At 36.0% G+C, this 17175-nt stretch overlaps 2 protein-coding genes across 12 annotated transcripts in view; one reads left to right on the top strand and one right to left on the bottom strand.

Annotated features, from left to right (window-relative positions):
• Uimc1 (ubiquitin interaction motif containing 1) overlaps nucleotides 1-17175 on the top strand; it is a 159660-nt gene that overhangs the window by 67769 nt on the left and 74716 nt on the right. For all 11 annotated transcript variants that reach the window (XM_033761652.1, XM_010622085.1, XM_033761651.1 and 8 more), the window contains one exon: nucleotides 10840-10924. In XM_033761652.1, the coding sequence (XP_033617543.1) occupies nucleotides 10840-10924 (85 nt within the window). The remainder of the gene's footprint in view (nucleotides 1-10839; nucleotides 10925-17175) is intronic.
• LOC104860962 (zona pellucida sperm-binding protein 3-like) lies at nucleotides 7945-10801 on the bottom strand. Its single transcript, XM_033761755.1, is given in 3 exon segments — nucleotides 7945-8391; nucleotides 8393-8871; nucleotides 10747-10801. Coding segments are annotated over 3 exon segments (981 nt in total).

Raw genomic sequence — 17175 nt, 5'->3', positions numbered from 1 at the left:
TTAAAAGTTTTTTTTGTCTTGTTTTGATCTTACTTTTTTGTTCTTTCCTATTTTGTTACCCTCCTGTATTGTTCACCAGTTTCCCAAGGCTTGCGTAGCCCTCCTTTGTCCTTCAGCCTTGCTTTTAATCTCTTTCTTTTCTTTTTTCTGTTTCCCCCTCTTAATCCCTTTTAAATATTCTCCTCTTATGGTAAAATTATTCATTGAGTGGATATTTACTGTATATGATTTTTTGATTTGTCTTAGATTTTGTTATACAAATATAAATCTAGTTAGTACCTATAGGTAAACATGGCAAATTAATAGTTACCACAGTTTTTTATTTTTCATTTTGTGCTTGATGCTGTTATTATTGCTAATTGTACTACTTTACTCAAGGTGACATAATTGTTGTAATCAATTGATCTTCCTTATATGCCAATACTTAGATTGTCTGGGCATCATAAACAATACTGCAGTCCAGTACCAAAGAAATGGGTGCTAGGCCAAATAGGCTGCAACCTTTCATCCCTAATAAATTGAGGATTTAATCAATATATTTTTACAAGAATACATTTTATAATGTTGGAACATGTTTTCATTTCTAGAAGAAATGGTACTTGATTATGATGTATTAATATGATATTCAATTTACTTTCTGAATACAACACTTAGGAGTTTCTCATGTACATTCTTAGTGTTATTTATTTATGCTTTTCTTTGGTTTACCTCCATCAGTTTTAGTATGAGTTATGCTATGAGAAGGAAGCTTTTCATCCTCACCACTTTCTTTATGTCCTATGATAATTTAAATAGTATAGGAATTGTGCTGAAGGGCAGAGTTGAAATTGTTTCCAAACTGGGCTACCAACTAATTTTCTTTTTTTTTTTCAGCTTTAATTGAGTTTATTGGTCATTTTAGGGATACAGTACAGTTACATTCATTGTTGGGATCTTGTACCTCTACATGACAAGTCTTGATTCTCATTTTTTCCCCTTACCCCTGCCCTCCCTTCACCCCCTCCTCCTCTCCCCATCTGCAAACACTTTATTTTCATCTTTTCACTATCTCACATTTTTTTCTTTTCCCTTATTACCCTTCCTCTACCCATCCCACCTTCCCTACACCTTTAGCTCCTTTCTTCCCATTCCAACTAATTTTCAATATATACTCTTATGTTCTTCTAATGATATGGCATTTTTGTTCATTTTTAAAATGAAAGATTTTTTTCTGTTTAGAATGTAGAGAAACAGTTGATAGAACTATCTTAAGGAACACTATTTTTTGGCTTCATGAGTTGAAAAGCAAATGAATTAATTGGTATTTCTTCTGGTCTTTGCACTGCCTGAAATGCTTTCTAGTTTGTTCTTCAGCTTAGTAGTTCCTCTGGGCATTATTATATCTTCTAAGACTGCATCAGTTGGTCATCTTGTGTACTTCCATAGAACTTATATTCACTTTGTGATCTTATTTGTCACACTATTTTGAAACTGCCACTATATTTTTTCTACCTGTATCACTGGATCATGATTTTTTTGTTTTGTTTTTTGAGAGAAGGTCTCAACTATGTAGTTGCAACTGACTTGGAACTCACTATGTAGCCCAGGCTGGTCTCGAACTCACAGTGATCTTCCTGTCTCATCTCCTGAGTGCTGGGATTACAGGCATGTACCACCACGCCCGGCCTGGATCATGATTTCTTGAAGGGCAGGAATTCTGTATCTTTTATAATTCAGTAATATTTGGCTTTTGCAAGAATGTACTCTCAAAAAATATCTGCATTTGATTTTACTTCTGCTATTTTACCAAAGAAGTGAGGAAGTGTGTGTTTATGTGCGTAAAGGGTAATATTGGACTGAGGGAGAGCATTTGCCTAACATGTTCAAGGCACTGGGTTCTATCCCTAGTGTTGGAGAAAAAAAGTAATAGCCAGTCATTAGGATTAGGGCTTCACTTAACATAACTTGTTTCTGCTGAATAATGTTTCTTGAGTTGATACCATTTCCTATTCTCCTATTGTCCCCAGGTCCATAAAAGAGCAAAGGTGAGCCTTTGTAAAACCCAACATTTTTTTTTTCAGCTTTAATTGAGTTTATTGGTACATTTTAGGGATACAGTACAGTTACATTCATTGTTGGGATCTTGTACCTCTACATGGCAAGTCTTGATTCTCATTTTTTCCCCTTACCTTTGCCCTCCCTTCACCCCCTCCTCCCCTCCCCATCTACAAACACTTTATTTTCATCTTTTCATTCTCTCACATTTTTTTCTTTTCCCTTTTTACTCTTCCCCTACCCATCCCACCTTCCCTACACCTTTAGCTCCTTTCCCATTTCTAAATGTCAGTAATCTTATTAGAATCTTATGCATTGTTGCAGATTATTCACACCAGGGAAACTATTCGGTATTTACACATGTGTGACTTATTTATTTCACTTAGGAGTATATCTTCAATATGTATCCATTTTCCTATGAATGAATCTATTTTCTCGTTCTTTGTGGCTGAGTAGTATTCCATTTTACAGAAAAACCACATCTTCTTTATCCAGTTTCCAACGGATGGGCAAATGGCTAAATCTTGAAAAAACCCAACATTTTTGTTGGGATTGCCAGTTAGTATGTGAATTTCCTGAACTTTTTATTCCTGTCTGTAAAACCAGTAATGCTCTATGGAGTATTGTGAGGAGTATTGTAAGTAAAATTTCCTACACTGGTACTTCAATAAATGGTAGTTGGTATCATTGTAAATGTTCAGGTTATAATCTGACCTTGCTAAGGAATAAAGAGCCCTATTTTTTTCCTCTAACATTCTTTCATGCTAAACAAAACAGGGATAGAGATACAGCTAGCTCAGAGGTAGAGGGCTTGCCAGGTATGGGCAAGGTCATGGGTGTGATCCTAGTGCTGCAAAAACCAAAACCAAAAACAAAACAATTCCCCTCTCAAATCAAAATAGCAACAGTAAATCCAAAAGAAAAGAAAGGGACACCTGGAGTTTTATAGCAGAACAGAGCTGATTTTATTCCTGATCTTAAACTGCTTGAATCTCACTTTTCTCATCTATGAAATGAGATCACTGATAATCTCATGGGATTTTGGGAGGGGAATTAGATAAGGTAATATATATTAAGTGGCACCTAGCAAGTATACCATATGTGATTCATGTTCTCTCCACCTGCTGTTTTTTATGGTACCAGAGATTGAACCTAGGGCCTCATGCAGGCTAGGTAAGTGCTGTGTCACTGAACTAGACCTAGCGCCCCCCCCCCCACTTTTTTTGGTACTGGGGATCGAACTGGGGTCCTTGCCCTTGTGAGGCAGGCCACCGAACCCCTGAGCTAAATCCCCAGCCCTAGACCTAGCCCCTTTTAAGAAATTTTTAAGACAGGACCTTAATAAATTCCCAGGCTGACCTTGAACTTTTGATTTTTTCTGATTCAGCCTACTGAGTAGTGGAGATTACATATCTGTGCAGCTGTACCTGCTGCTGTCATTACCTTTTTTTTTTTTTTTTTTTTAAGTGGGAGACAAGGTCTTGCTATGTTGCTCAGGCTGGCCTTGAACTCACTATGTAGCCCAGGCTGGTCTTTAATTCCAAGTGATCCTCCTGACTCAGCCTACTGAGTGCTGGGATTACAGGCATGCACCACAGTGCCTGGCTCTGAACAAACTGATAATATTCTTTGCTCTAATATCTATTTTTTTTCAGTTCTGGGGATTGAACCAGGCATATGTTGTACTACCTGCACATGCTTGGCAAGTGCTTTACTATCACATTATACCCCTGACCCTGATATCTAATTTTTTAATATTACTATAGCTATGTCAGCTTCTTTGTTTCTTTATTCTTTTTTTTTTTTGGTATCAGGGATTGAACTCGGTCCTTGCGCTTGCGAGACAGGCTACGGAACCACTGAGCTAAATCCCCATCCCTGTTTCTTTTATTTTTTAATAGAAAAATTATTTAAAACAAGTTTACATTTTAACATTTGTGACTTAAAACATTAAGGATAGTAAATCTGTCCAATTTAAAATTATATTACCGAACACATAACAACTAGTTTATATAAGGTAACAGAATTCTCTCAAAACAGTGGATCATAGATTCATAATTAAGAACTATATCTCATAGCTAAGAACTCTTAAAAGCAGAAAATCTAATTATTGAAATAATACAAATCTTTCTTATGTAGATGATAATAGTTATCCCTGAGGTCAAAACTTAATGCGTATCATACACAACACTCTTTTAAAACTGATAAAACAGACTTATTTTTTAACTATTTTGTATTAAGTCCTTTTTTCCTACATTTACTTGGTTTCAATATATGTGAAATATCTTTTAACTATTGAAAGCTGCCAAATGATCTAATATTTAAAATATCTTAGAAATGCTGTCCTTTTTTTTTTGGTACCGGGGATTGAACTCGGGTCCTTGTGCTTGCAAGGCAGGCCAATGAACTGCTGAGCTAAATCCCCAGCTGAAATGCTGTCCTTTAAGCGATCTTATTGATTGATTGATTGATTGATTGATAAAGGGGATTGAACTTGGGACCTTGTGCTTGCGAGGCAGGCAGCAGAACCACTGAGGTAAATCCCTGGCCCTTAAGTGATCTACTCTTAAATTTTATGTAAACATTGATTCCTTCTTATTTAGTTTATATATATTAATATTCAAACTATCAATCTTTTTCTTTTCTTACCTGTTGCCTTGAGCCAATGGATATTTTCAGTTTTTGTAATCTTGTCATATATTTGCTATAGAAATGAGAATAAAATTTCTGATAACTCATGTTTCAAATTTCTCATCTGGCATTACTTATACAGTTGACCCTTTGTATGCAGAGATTCTGCATCTGTGGATTGAAAATTAGATGGTTTAAAAAAATGTAGATGGTTGGTTCTCTACTGAACATGTATACTTTTTCATATTTCCTAGAGAATACGGTGTAACAGCTATTTACACAGCATTTACATTATATTACATATGTAATCTAAAGTATATATGGGAGGATTTTATATGCACACAGTATTCCATTTTATAAAAGGGACTTGACCATTCTCAGATTTTCATATTTACAAGAGGAAGGGGATTGATTTCTGGAATCAATCCCTAGTGCTTATAGAGTGTGTTAGCTTTGTTAGTTTATTTTGACTTATAGTTTTGGATGTTCTAGTCTGTACTAGATTGGCTGTGTTGATTTTGGGGGCTGTAGTGAGGCTGCACATCTTAGCAGGAGTGCAAGGTAGAGCAAAAATGTTCATCTCATGACTAGGAAACAAAGAGGAAGAGGCTGTGCTCTGTAAGGGAACATCCCCAGTGACCTAAAGGCCTTCCATTAGTCCTTACCTCTTAAAAGTTATGCCATCCTCAATAGTGCTACTCCGAGCCCAATCCTTTTAACAGAAGAACATTTAAGATCCAAACTATAGCATTAAGGGATAAGTATTTAACTGTATTAATATCATGGATTGATTTCTTTCTAATTTTAAATACTGCTTGTGATGTTTTTAGTGAGTATAACTTAAAAAACTTGAGACATTTCTCAAAAATAAACTTTTCTGTGGTTTTTAATTTCATCTACTTGTACTTTATATAGTGTCTTAGTAGATTTGAAAAGGATTTATAACCCTAAGCCAAATTCATTTATTTATTTTTCTTTCTTTTTTTTGTGGTACGGGGGGGGGGATCAAACTCAGGACCTTGCACTTGTGAGATAGGTGGTGGCGCCACTAAGCTAAATCCCTCAAATTCATTTTAATACAACTCATTTTGTTCTCTGCACCCAAGTTGTGTTCCAGGGACAAAACTAAAATATTAGCATTAGTTTTGAACTTTGTAGAATTGTTAATTCACATTTAATTGAATATTTGATGATGTTCCAAAAGAGGCATAGACTACATGATTATAACAAAGCAGGATGTTACCTTATATAAAGTAGATTAAAATTAATGAAAGGAGGAAATCAGGACCATATATAAGTGATAAGGCCCTTTAATGTAGCTGTTGGTATGACCTAACAAATCTTGGACGGACCTGTGCTCAGTGTTTGGCTTTACTTTTGGACCTTCTGATTCCAAGGATTATTTTGTCTATGACTTAAATTCTTTGCTTCATTATTTTTCGTAGAGTCTCTTAAACCTCTTTCATCTGCTCTTTGTACCTACAGACTTCAGCAGTGGTCAGAGCACAGAAGTTATTTGTTAGTTTCATTTCCTACTTGGAGGTAATATAATATGTGTGATGTACTTTGTCAGGTGGATAGCATGTCCACCAGTTAGTTATTGGAGGATGCTCAATCACCTGATTGTGGGTACAGCAGGGAATGAAAGAATAATATACCAAGAAAAGGAATAAAGAATAATGCACATAGTTTATTACTTGATTTTAGCTCTCTCCTGACTAAAAAAGACTGTAAGCTCTTCATTAGTCAGTATTTATGATTATACAGCATAGTAAAGAGGCATGAAGGCAGATATAAGGAGTAGTAGAACTAATGTCCTAATGAGCCACACTGTAAAAGGGGAGTAATTATGCATTCTTGTGAAGGACAGGTCACAGTTAACAAACCACCTGCATTATCTTTAGCTAACATTTGATCTTGAAGAATGGTTGCATGGAGTCATAATTCCTCAACTGCAGTATTTTATATCTGTTAGAGGCTTCACAACCTCATCAATCATTGAGGCCTCACTTATGAGCATTGGCATAGGGAAGTCTGTCTCCATACACCAGCCGAAGGGTCCATTAGCAAATTGCATTTAAGCCTTGGAATGACTCATAATTTTAACCGATAGCTGAATTCATAAGCCAATTTAATAATACCTAAAGCCTGCTCAGTGCATTTTCAAACTGGTCTCCTGTAATATTCTGTTTCCTAATAATGCTGAAGGCATTGATCACGCATGGTGTTATAGGCCTTGTTGATCTTATGGTTTTTCTCTAGGGTAAGCAGAGAGATTCAGATTCATACAGTTACCATTATCTTGTTAGCCATTTTGAATTACTTTATCATAACCAAATCTCTTGTGTAGAGCCTTGAGTTGCACCTTGTTATTTTCTGCTATATATGAGTTGTGATCAAAAGATAGTGAATGTTAAAAAGTTTAAAAAATTATATTAAAGACACTTTGCCAATAATTCTCAAAATATTCTCCCTCACTTTGAACACATTTATCCATCTTTCTTGCCATTTTCTGAAGTAGTTCTGGAAGTCCTCTTTTGTTTCTTTGGGCCATCCATCAGAAAGGCAGGCTCATAAAAACGTTATGGTATGCCCTTATTCTCCATATGTACCAGATCTGGCACCATGTGATTTCTGTATCTTCCCCAAAGTCAAAATGACCATGGAAAGTGAATGTTCAAACAAGGGAGGGCATTTTGAGGGGGAAATAATGGCAATGTGTCTTTTACTGTAATAGACTTTTAAAAAATTTCAACATGCACCATATATTTCAACCATACCTCATACACTACATATACACCATATATATATATATATATATATACATATATATACATATATATATTATATATATATACACACATATATATATATATATTATTATTATTTTTAAATTTTTTGCAACTGGGTCTCACTATGTGGTTCAAAATGGCCTTGAATTCACCAGGTATCCCAGGATGAACTTGTGGCAGTCTTCCTGCCTCATCCTCTAAAGTGCTGGGATTACAGGCGTGCACCATCATGCATACAGTATATTTCTTTTAATATGTTCTTTGTTTTTGGCATATATTTTGATATTTTGGGGAAAACATTTATTTTAATAGCATGCCTTTCAATGAACTTATTTTACTTTTTGCTTGTCTTCTCTCATTTATTAGTTGCATCATTTGACTTATTAGAAGACATAAATTTACACATTTTTCTTGTCTTTTATCTGTTTTGGTCTTAGATCTAAAATTAAATACATTTTTATTTGTTTGTTTGTTTGGCTTTCTCCTTTTATTGAGGAAGGAACACAGAATAGGAAGCAGTGTGGTACCTCCTGTAAAGACCCAGGACAACAGACAGGTTCAGGAATGCCACTGCAGCCAGGCCCAAGCCCAGAACCATGGGGATATGAGTGGGAAGGGTCCAGCCCTCCACACTGTGGTCACTAGCCCTTGCCAGGAAGATCTGTGGTTCTACGGTGACATCTGCTTCTTCTGTTACGTGCCTGCAGTTCCCCTTCTGTGAAGTGGCTCTGAATCCTTGGCTCACCTCAGGGAGTTGCCTCCTGAAATAGCCTGGACCACCACCATCTCCCTTGTCACAGCGCTTACAGATGTCAGCAGTGCCTTCTACTGGGAACTAGCTGTTGGAAGGCTTGTTGAAGGAGCAGGCTTTGTTGAGTTGGTCTGGGACTTGGTTAGCTGCAGTAACCTTCAGATGACAGGTGATATATATATATCATGTTTCTGGAGTTATTAGCGAAGTAGAACATGTCCACCATGAACCAAAGCGTGTCTGGCCTGGGTCTGGGGGCTTCGAATACAAAAGTGCTGTCAGATAGCCCATCCACAAGGCAGCTGTGGAAGTCCATGATGGTGTGATGAGGGGACGTGTCCTGGTCTGGTTTCAGTGTGGCCACACAGTGGTCCATGAAGAGCTGAAATGGCAGGTGGCTGCCAGTGCAGAACTCAACCTGTAGATGGGCCACCTTACCCAGGTGGAAAGTGGGAGACATCTTCTTGGTGTTCCAATTCTCCTCCATCAGGCACAGGGAGAAAGCCAGCTTCTCCTCCAAGGACATTGTGGTCCTGAAGGGCACCCAGGTGGGCAGGATCGCCTGGCTGCTTACGTTGCCGTGCCTAGGGTAGCAACACTCAGTGGAAACTTCTGCACGGTTGGTCCTCATGATAGACAGGTTTCCCTTTGGCCAGTTTTTCTCTAGTCATTTTTTGGTTGAATCATTTTCATTCTTTGTTAGATTGTCAAGAAGGGCTTAGGAATATAGCCATTTCTCAAGTTCTTGCATGTTTAATACTGTTTTTCCTCTCTCTCTCTCTCTCTCTCTCTCTCTCTCTCTCTGTCTCTCTGTGTATATGCTATATACATATAACATATAGAAATGGCATATATATAACAATATATATAAATTTTATGTACTTTCGAGTACTTAATAGTAATAATACACAATAAAGAATATATAATTATAAAGAATATTTAAATTATATATTTAATATTTACAGTATTTGTGTATAGGGTTGTTGCCAGGTTCTGAGGTTCAGTAGATTCTTTTCAGGGATTCTTTTCAAGTTCTTGGTATCCTGAACAAAGAATTGGGCAAGACATTCAAAAAAAATAGTGAAGTTTTACATTTATTAAAGATAGGAAAAGAAGTATGCTGTGCACAGTGAGAGAGGGCTAATTAAAGGTAGGAAAAGAATACTCTGCAGAGTGAGATTGGGCCATTGAGAGAATTCACAGTGACCATGAGGTTAATGGCTGATGTCTTTTGAGTTTCCCATTTTTCAAGCTGATGTTGGATTAGAAACCTGCTTGATTCTGTGCCAGAAAACTTGTAGATAGTACTTTCTGATTGGTCCCAGGTGCGGGGAACTGTTTTCTTCACGTATCCTAGATCGTTGTGATTGACAGGTCACATCAGCTTGCCTAGCTGGTTGACCATGTTCTAATCTCCTGCCTCAGTGTTGTTATTTCCCTGTATTCTATTTCAGCCACTTTCTTTCAGTTCATTTTTATTGTCTTGAGTATTTTCTGTTGTTTTTTTTTTTTTTTTTTTTTTTTTGTCTTTCCTCAGTGCCTCTTGTTAAATTTTGAGGGGACATATAATTGGTATATTTGATTTTCTTATTTTCTTTTACTACCTCGTGACAAAAGAACATTTAAAAATAAATGTATGCATAATTTAAACATTGTTTTTTAAAGCATTGAATCAAGCTTCTCTAGTCTTGAGTAGATGTTGATTAGTACTTTGAAGATTGGGCAGTTTTTACATGCCTGTTTATATGACAGATTTGATTTTTTTTTTTTTTTGGTACCGGGGATCGAACTTTGGTCCTTGCGCTTGCGAGTATGTGACAGATAATATCAATTTATTATACATTTTAACTTTTATGGTATTATTGCTTCCAGATCTTTTATGCTTTTTTGGGAAGGGTTATGGAAAAAGCCTCTTCTGTAATGTGCACATTTGTAGCAAACCTGAACTCTTCAGAGACTGCTCTTAGCCATAAGGAAGTGATAGGAAAAACTTTTATAAATAGCAAAAATCTATGAAGTGTTACAATGTAAAGTGGCTTCTGTTGTCTCTAACAGCAGTTTGTTTTGTTTAGCTCAAAACTAATAGGCACCGAAGGCACAAATTGCTGAATGAGGCATTTGGTCTTACCCTGAGATAACAGGGCACATCAAGGTCTTGAGCTCCCAGAGAAACTGAAGCCACCTGATTATAAAAGTGTCAAGATAAAAAGGACCATTGCCAACATTCGCTCCTGTGACCCTGAACATCCCTTCCTATGGGCTAGAATAGATAACTAGGCGAATCTTAAAGGTAAACTCCCCCAACTGCAAAGAACTGTTACATCTGGGTTGAAAAGATTACCTATTTTGTGACTGTGATTTGAACTGTGAAAATGAAATGCACCCAAATGAAGTCAAGGCTGTAAAACCCTATAAAAGGAGGAATTGTATCCAGTGCGTCGTCATCGATCCAGGCATGGCTTATGTGTGATCAGCCCTTATCGATGAGTAAATTTGTTATTTTACTTCCATTCTGCTGCCTCTCTGTGTGTCACTTACTGATTCCTTCCATAGCAGAAGTATATAGGTGATAAGAGAAATCACTACTCTTCATGGCAGCCACTATGATAGTATTTTGTTCTTTTGCAACAGGAACCAAAGGAGGAAACTGAATTGCAGAAAATGAAGACAAAACAATCAAATAGAGCAAAGTGTTTGGCTAAAAGAAAAATTGCACGTAAGTGTTAATTTTTTAGTTCAATTAACAGTTTTTTAATTAGATAAAGTGTACTTAAGGATACATATGCATTGTTTATTTCAAATTTTATTAAATTCCTAAAATTGCACATGGAGTTACCTACAGATTACATTGTTAGAGGAAGAGAATTGGAATTAAAAATGTGATCTTAAAAGCACACTTGCCTCACTTTGTCAAGAAAATTTTTCCTACCAAAAGGTCTCCACTTCGTTTAAATGTTCCAGGAAGTTCTTTTAGCATAGAGAATATGATACTGAACAGAATCTTGGATGTACACAATAAGTACACACAAAAACAGTGCTTGAAATGGCACACATAAAGCAAAGTACAGAATTAAAAATTTTTCATTTACATTGTTCTGAAAAACAAGTAATACTACCAACATAAGTTTATAGTATATGTAAATGGAAAATATATGACAAAAGTAACAAAAGGGGTTGGAAATTGGGCATATACTGTTGCCAAGACTTTATGCTACATTTTCGTAAATAATTTTCTCTTTGTGTGAGAATGTCTTCAATTCTCCACTTTTTGGAATTCCTTTATTGATATATTAATTCACATAGCATCTAAATCACCTATTTAAAGCATACAGTGAAGCAGGGAACAGTGGCACATTCCTATAATCCTGGTATTGAGGGATGCTGAAGTAGGAGAATTGCAAGTTTGAGTCTTATCTAAGGCAATTTAGTGAAATTTTTTCTCAAAAAAAAAAAAAAAAAAAAAGAAAAGGGTAAAAAGGGATGGAGATGTAGTTCAATGGTAGAGTGCCCTGGCTTTCATCCCCAGTAGTATAAAAACAAAAAAACAAGTGTAGTATATTAAAAGTGTTGTACAGTTGTCATCACAATATAATTTTAGAATACTTTCATCACTGAAGGAAAAAAACTCATATCTTTACAAACCCCTCACCTCTCCCAGCCCTGGGCAGATATTTATTTTCTTCATAGATATACTATTGTAGACTTTGCATATAAGTGGAATCATATACTGTAATGTGAGGTCTTTTGTGACTAACCTCTTTTAGTTAGCATGTTTTTAGGTTCATCCATGGTTTAGTATGCATCAGTGCTTCATTCTTTCTGTTTTTTTTTTTGTATCGGGAATCGAACTTGGGTCCTTGCACATGCAAGGCAGGTGGCGGAACCACTGAGCTTAATCCTGGCCCACTACGTCAGTCTTTTAGTGTCAGATATTATTTCCTTACATTACGTTGCTATACCATATTTTATTAATCATTTGATGTACATTTGTGTTGTTTCTACTTTGTGGCTATCTTGACTGATGTACAAATTTTATATATTTTTTTATTTCTCTTGGATATATACCTAGAAATGGAATTACTAGGTAACATAATAATGCTGTAGTCAGTCATTTGAAGAATTGGAAAAACCCTGTTTTTGTCTTTTTTACTTTTGAAGTACTGGGGATTGAATCCAGGGCCTCATGTTCATGCTAGGGAAGCACAGGCTACCACTGTACTATATCCCCATCCCCAAAACATTTTAATTAATTTATTTTTGTATTTTGGAGATGGGGTTTCATTATGTAATTCAGGCTGTTCTTGAACTCACTATGTAGTCCAGGCTGGCTTCAAACTTGTGATCCTCCTGGTTCAGGCTTCCAAGTGCTGGGATTACAAGTGTGCACTGCTATATTTGGCCCCCAGAACATTTGTAGAAATAGATGCACCATTTTACACTTCCCCTCTGTTTGTTTATTTTTTGGTACTGAGGATTAAACACATGGCCTTTATACTGAGCTACATCCTCAGCCCTTTTTATTTATTGAGACAGGGTCTTCCTGAGTTCCCAAGGCTGAGGTTAGATTGATGATCCTCCTTCTTCAGCCTCCCAGAGTGCTGGGATTACAGGTGTGCACCACCTTTTTTGCACTAATGGCTAATTATGTTGAACATTATTTCACATGCGTATTGGCCATCTGTATATCAGGTTTTTGCAGAAATACCAAATTTATTTCCTTTGCTTATTAAAACAGTTTTTAAAATTGTCATAAATTATATGTAATATGTACCATTTTAGCCATTTAAAATGTTTTTATCATGAAGTGTTGAATTTTGTTAAATGCCTTTTCTGTATTTTGAAGGTGGGGTTGGTATTTTGAGACAGGGTCTCACTATGTAGTTGAGACTGACCTGGAACTCACTATGTAGCCCAGGCTGGTTTTGAACTCACAGTGATCCTCCCTCCTGCCTCAGCCTCCTGAGTGCTGGGATTACAGCATGCGCCACCATGCCCGGCCTGGGGGAGTGGTTTTGAGACAGGGTCTCATTATGTAATTCAGTCTGGCCTCAAACTCATTGTGATCCTCTTCCACCTTTCAAGTGCTGGGATCACAGGTGTGTGCTTCTGTATTGATTATAATGATCATGTGGACTTTGTGATTTTATTTTGTTGATTTGGTTTATTAGATAATGGTTTTATTTATTTATTTTTTGGTTTCTTGAGATAAGGTCTCGCTTTGTAGTTCAAGTTGGCCTTAAACTTGGGCTAATCTTCCTGCCTCAGCCTCCTGAGTGCTGGGGTTATAGGTGTGTGCCATCAAGCCCAGCTTCAGTTTATTAGATAATTGATTATCATATTAATTCAATCTTCCATTCATGGGCTAATGCCACTTAGTCATACTATGTACTTTTTTAATATGTTTCCAGATTTAGTTTGCTGGTATTATGGCTTAGATTTTGCATCTGCATTCAATCTGTAGTTTTCTTAGTTTTATGTCTTTGACTGGAATTCATATCAGGCTTACATGGCCTTATAGAATGAATGGGGCAGTGTTTCTTCATTTTCTATTTTTTGGAAGAGTTTATGAAGAACTTATCTTGATTTTTCTTTAACCATTTGGCAAAGTTCACTGTTGAAGCTATGTGGTCCTTATCCTTTGTAGGTAATTTTTTGATTACTAATTCATGTCTTAGGATAGTTCTATTGAGATTTGCTATATCTTGAGTTAGTTTTGGTACTTTGTATCTTTCAAGGAATCTATCCATTTCATCTAAGTTATCTAATATATTAGTATACATTTTTTCCTAGTATTTCCATGTGGACAACCTTATTTTATAAGTTAGATAGTAGTGACTCTCCTTTGATTTCTATTTTAGTTATTTGAGCCTTCTCTCTTTAAGCTCAGGCTAGCTTAAAGTTTGTTGGTTTTGTTGAATTTTTTAAAGAACCAGCTTTTTATTTTATAGGTTTTCTTATTTCTGTTCTCTGCTTTGCTTGTAATCTTTATTTTCATCCTTCTTTTGTCTTTAATTTACTCATTTTCCTGCATTTATAGATAGAAGTTTAGGCTATTGATTTGAGATTTATTTTCTTTTTTTAGTATAGGCTTTATACAACTATCAATTTTGCTGTAAAAACTCCTTTAGCTTTATCTTGTAAATTTTTTTTCCCTTCTTTTAGTTGTGGTACTGAGGATTAAACCCAGAGCCTTCCTAAGCTACATTCCCAACCCTTTTTAATTATTTGTTTTGAGACAGGGTCTCACTAAGTCATTAAGTTGCTGAGACTGAGCTCAAACTTGTGATCCTTCTTTTTGAGCCACCCAGAGGGCTGCCCTGTACCTGGTTTATCTCATAGGTTTTGAAGACATACGTTATGCCTTCATTTTCATTCACCTCAAAATATTTTCTTAAAAAAATTTTTTTTTTGTACTAGGGATTGAACCCAGGATCATTGTATTGAGCTATATTCCAAACCCTTTTTAAATTTTGAGACAGGGTCTCACTAAGTCACTATGCATAGATTGGATTAGAACTTGCAATCTTCCTATCTTATAGGTGTGTACCACCATGCCTAGCTTTATTTTCTTTGTAATTTTTTTCTTTGACTCATTGATTATTTAGGAATGTTTAAATTTCCATGTATTTGTATATTCCCCAAATTTCTTCTTAAGTGACTTTTTTGGGAGGTGTGGCCTAGTTAGAAGAAGTTAGATCACGTAGGGACATGCCCTTCAAGGGAATATAGGGACCTCACCCCTGTTTTTCCCCCTCTTTGCTTCCTGAATGCTATGAGATGGAGAGTTTCCTTTGCCATGCATTTACATCATTCTGTACTGTACTATCTTTCCATAGGCTCAAAGGCAAAAAGTAAGACCCTGGACTGAAACCCCTGAAACAGTGAACCAAAAGAAACCTTTCCTGTTTTTAAGTTGATTTATTTCAAGAATTTCTCATAGCAGTGGAAACTTAGCACACATACTTTGAATGATTTTTATCCTTTTTATGTTTGAGACTTGCTTGTTGCCATCAAATGATTTATTTTGGAGAATATTGTTTGTGCACATTAGCAAAGTATGTATTCTGGTGGTGTTGGGTGTCTGTTGGTGTAGTTGGCTTACAGGGTTGTTCAAGTCTTCCCTTTCTTCTGCCTCATTCTTCCTGATATTGAAAGTAGTATATTAAATCTTCACTTTTTTTCTTTGTTTTAGTTTTAGTTTCATTAGTATATGTTTGTAGTACATGACATTTACATTCATCTTGGGGAATAGGTGTATTTATGCAACACTGCTTGTTTCTTTTTTTAGTCTCCTTCCTCTTTCTGTCTATTCCCCCTCCCTGTATCTCTTTCCCATTTTCATTCTTCTTGTTATCCTTAGCTCATGTTTATAACATATAGTGTTTACATTTTTTGTGGGTATTTGGTACTTATACAAGGTATATTTTATAGAATTCTGAGTTGATAGCTCTTTCAGTTTTTTTCTAGATATCACTGCATTGTTTTCTGGCTGCAGTTGCTAATGAGAAGTCTGTTTTGATTCTCATCTTTATTCCTTTGTATGTTAGCTTTTTCCACTTGCTGCTTTCAATATTTGGTTTTTGTCAGTTTAAACATGTGTTCAAGTGTGAATTTTTTGGTGAGCAGTGAAGTAGAATATCTTTTTCTTTATTGCATCTGGGAAACTTTAGACATTTCTCAGCTATTTTATTTTTATTACATTTAATTTATATTTTGGCTGATTGTTTCTTTTTTTGGTACTGGGGATTGAACTTGGGTCCTTGCTCTTGCTAGGCAAGTGGTGGAGCCACTGAGCTAAATCTCTGGCCCTTGTTTAATTTATTTTTTGAGACACTTTCATGGTGTTGGTCAGGTAGGCCTAGAATTCCTTGGCTCAAGGAATCCTCTTGCCTCAGTTTTCTGAGTAGTTGGGACTACAGATATATGTCATTGCACCCACACAGCCATTTTATTTTTAAATATTTTGACCCATTCTCTTGCTTCTTTACCTGAGATTGTAATTATACATATTTGAGATTATTTGCTGTTATCTCATAGCTCTTGATACTTTATCCTGTTTTGAACCTACTTCAATTTTTTGAAGGAGTTTTAATATTTAAGGTGTTTTGAGACACACATTGTGAAATGATTACAGTGTTCAAGCTAGTTAACATTTCCATCACCTCACATACTTAAAACAATTCTTAACTTCCTCTACTTAGAGACTTTTTATTCTGTTTTTTTGTTTGTTTGTATTGGGGATCTAACTCAGGACCTTGGGTTTGTGAGGTAGGCGGTGGAACCACTGAGCTAAATCCCTGGCCTGTTCTCTGTATATTTTTGTGCTGGTACCATGATGGTTTTGTTACTGTGGCTTTGTAGTATAGTTTGAAATTGAGTATTGTGATATGTCCAGCCTTACTTTTTTTTTTTTTTTTTTGGTTTTTTGAGACAGGTCTCACTATGTAGTTGAGTCTGATCTGGAACTCACTATGTAGCCCAGGCTGGTCTCGAACTCACAGCAATCCTCCTGCCTCAGCCTCCCAAGTGCTGGGATTACAAGTGTGTGCCACCACGCCCAGCTAGCCTTACTTGTTTTGCTTAGGATTGCTTTGATTATTGTGGGTCTTTTTTTTTTTCATATGATTTGAGGATTTTTTTCTAGTTCTGTGATTTGATTTTGATGGGGATTACATTGAATTTGTAAATTGCTTTAGGTAATATGGCCATTTAACAAAATTAATTCTGCCAGTCCATGAACAGAGTTTTTCCATCTCCTAATGTTGTCTTCAATTTCTTTCTTCAGAGTTGTGTAGTTTTTTTTTTTTTCAGAGTTGTGTAGTTTTTGTTATCGAGGTGTTTCACATCTTGGTTTAGGTCAATTCCTGTTTTTTTTTTTTGGTGGGTACACTATTGTGAATAGAATTATTTTCCTGATATATTTTGCAACTAGACTATTACTGGGGTGTAGAAAAGCTATTGATTTTT

Source organism: Fukomys damarensis, unplaced genomic scaffold, assembly GCF_012274545.1.
Source record: "Fukomys damarensis isolate Sample0158 unplaced genomic scaffold, DMR_v1.0_HiC HiC_scaffold_9, whole genome shotgun sequence".
NCBI classification, from domain to species: domain Eukaryota; kingdom Metazoa; phylum Chordata; class Mammalia; order Rodentia; family Bathyergidae; genus Fukomys; species Fukomys damarensis.
This window is presented reverse-complemented; position numbering and strand designations above follow the sequence as displayed.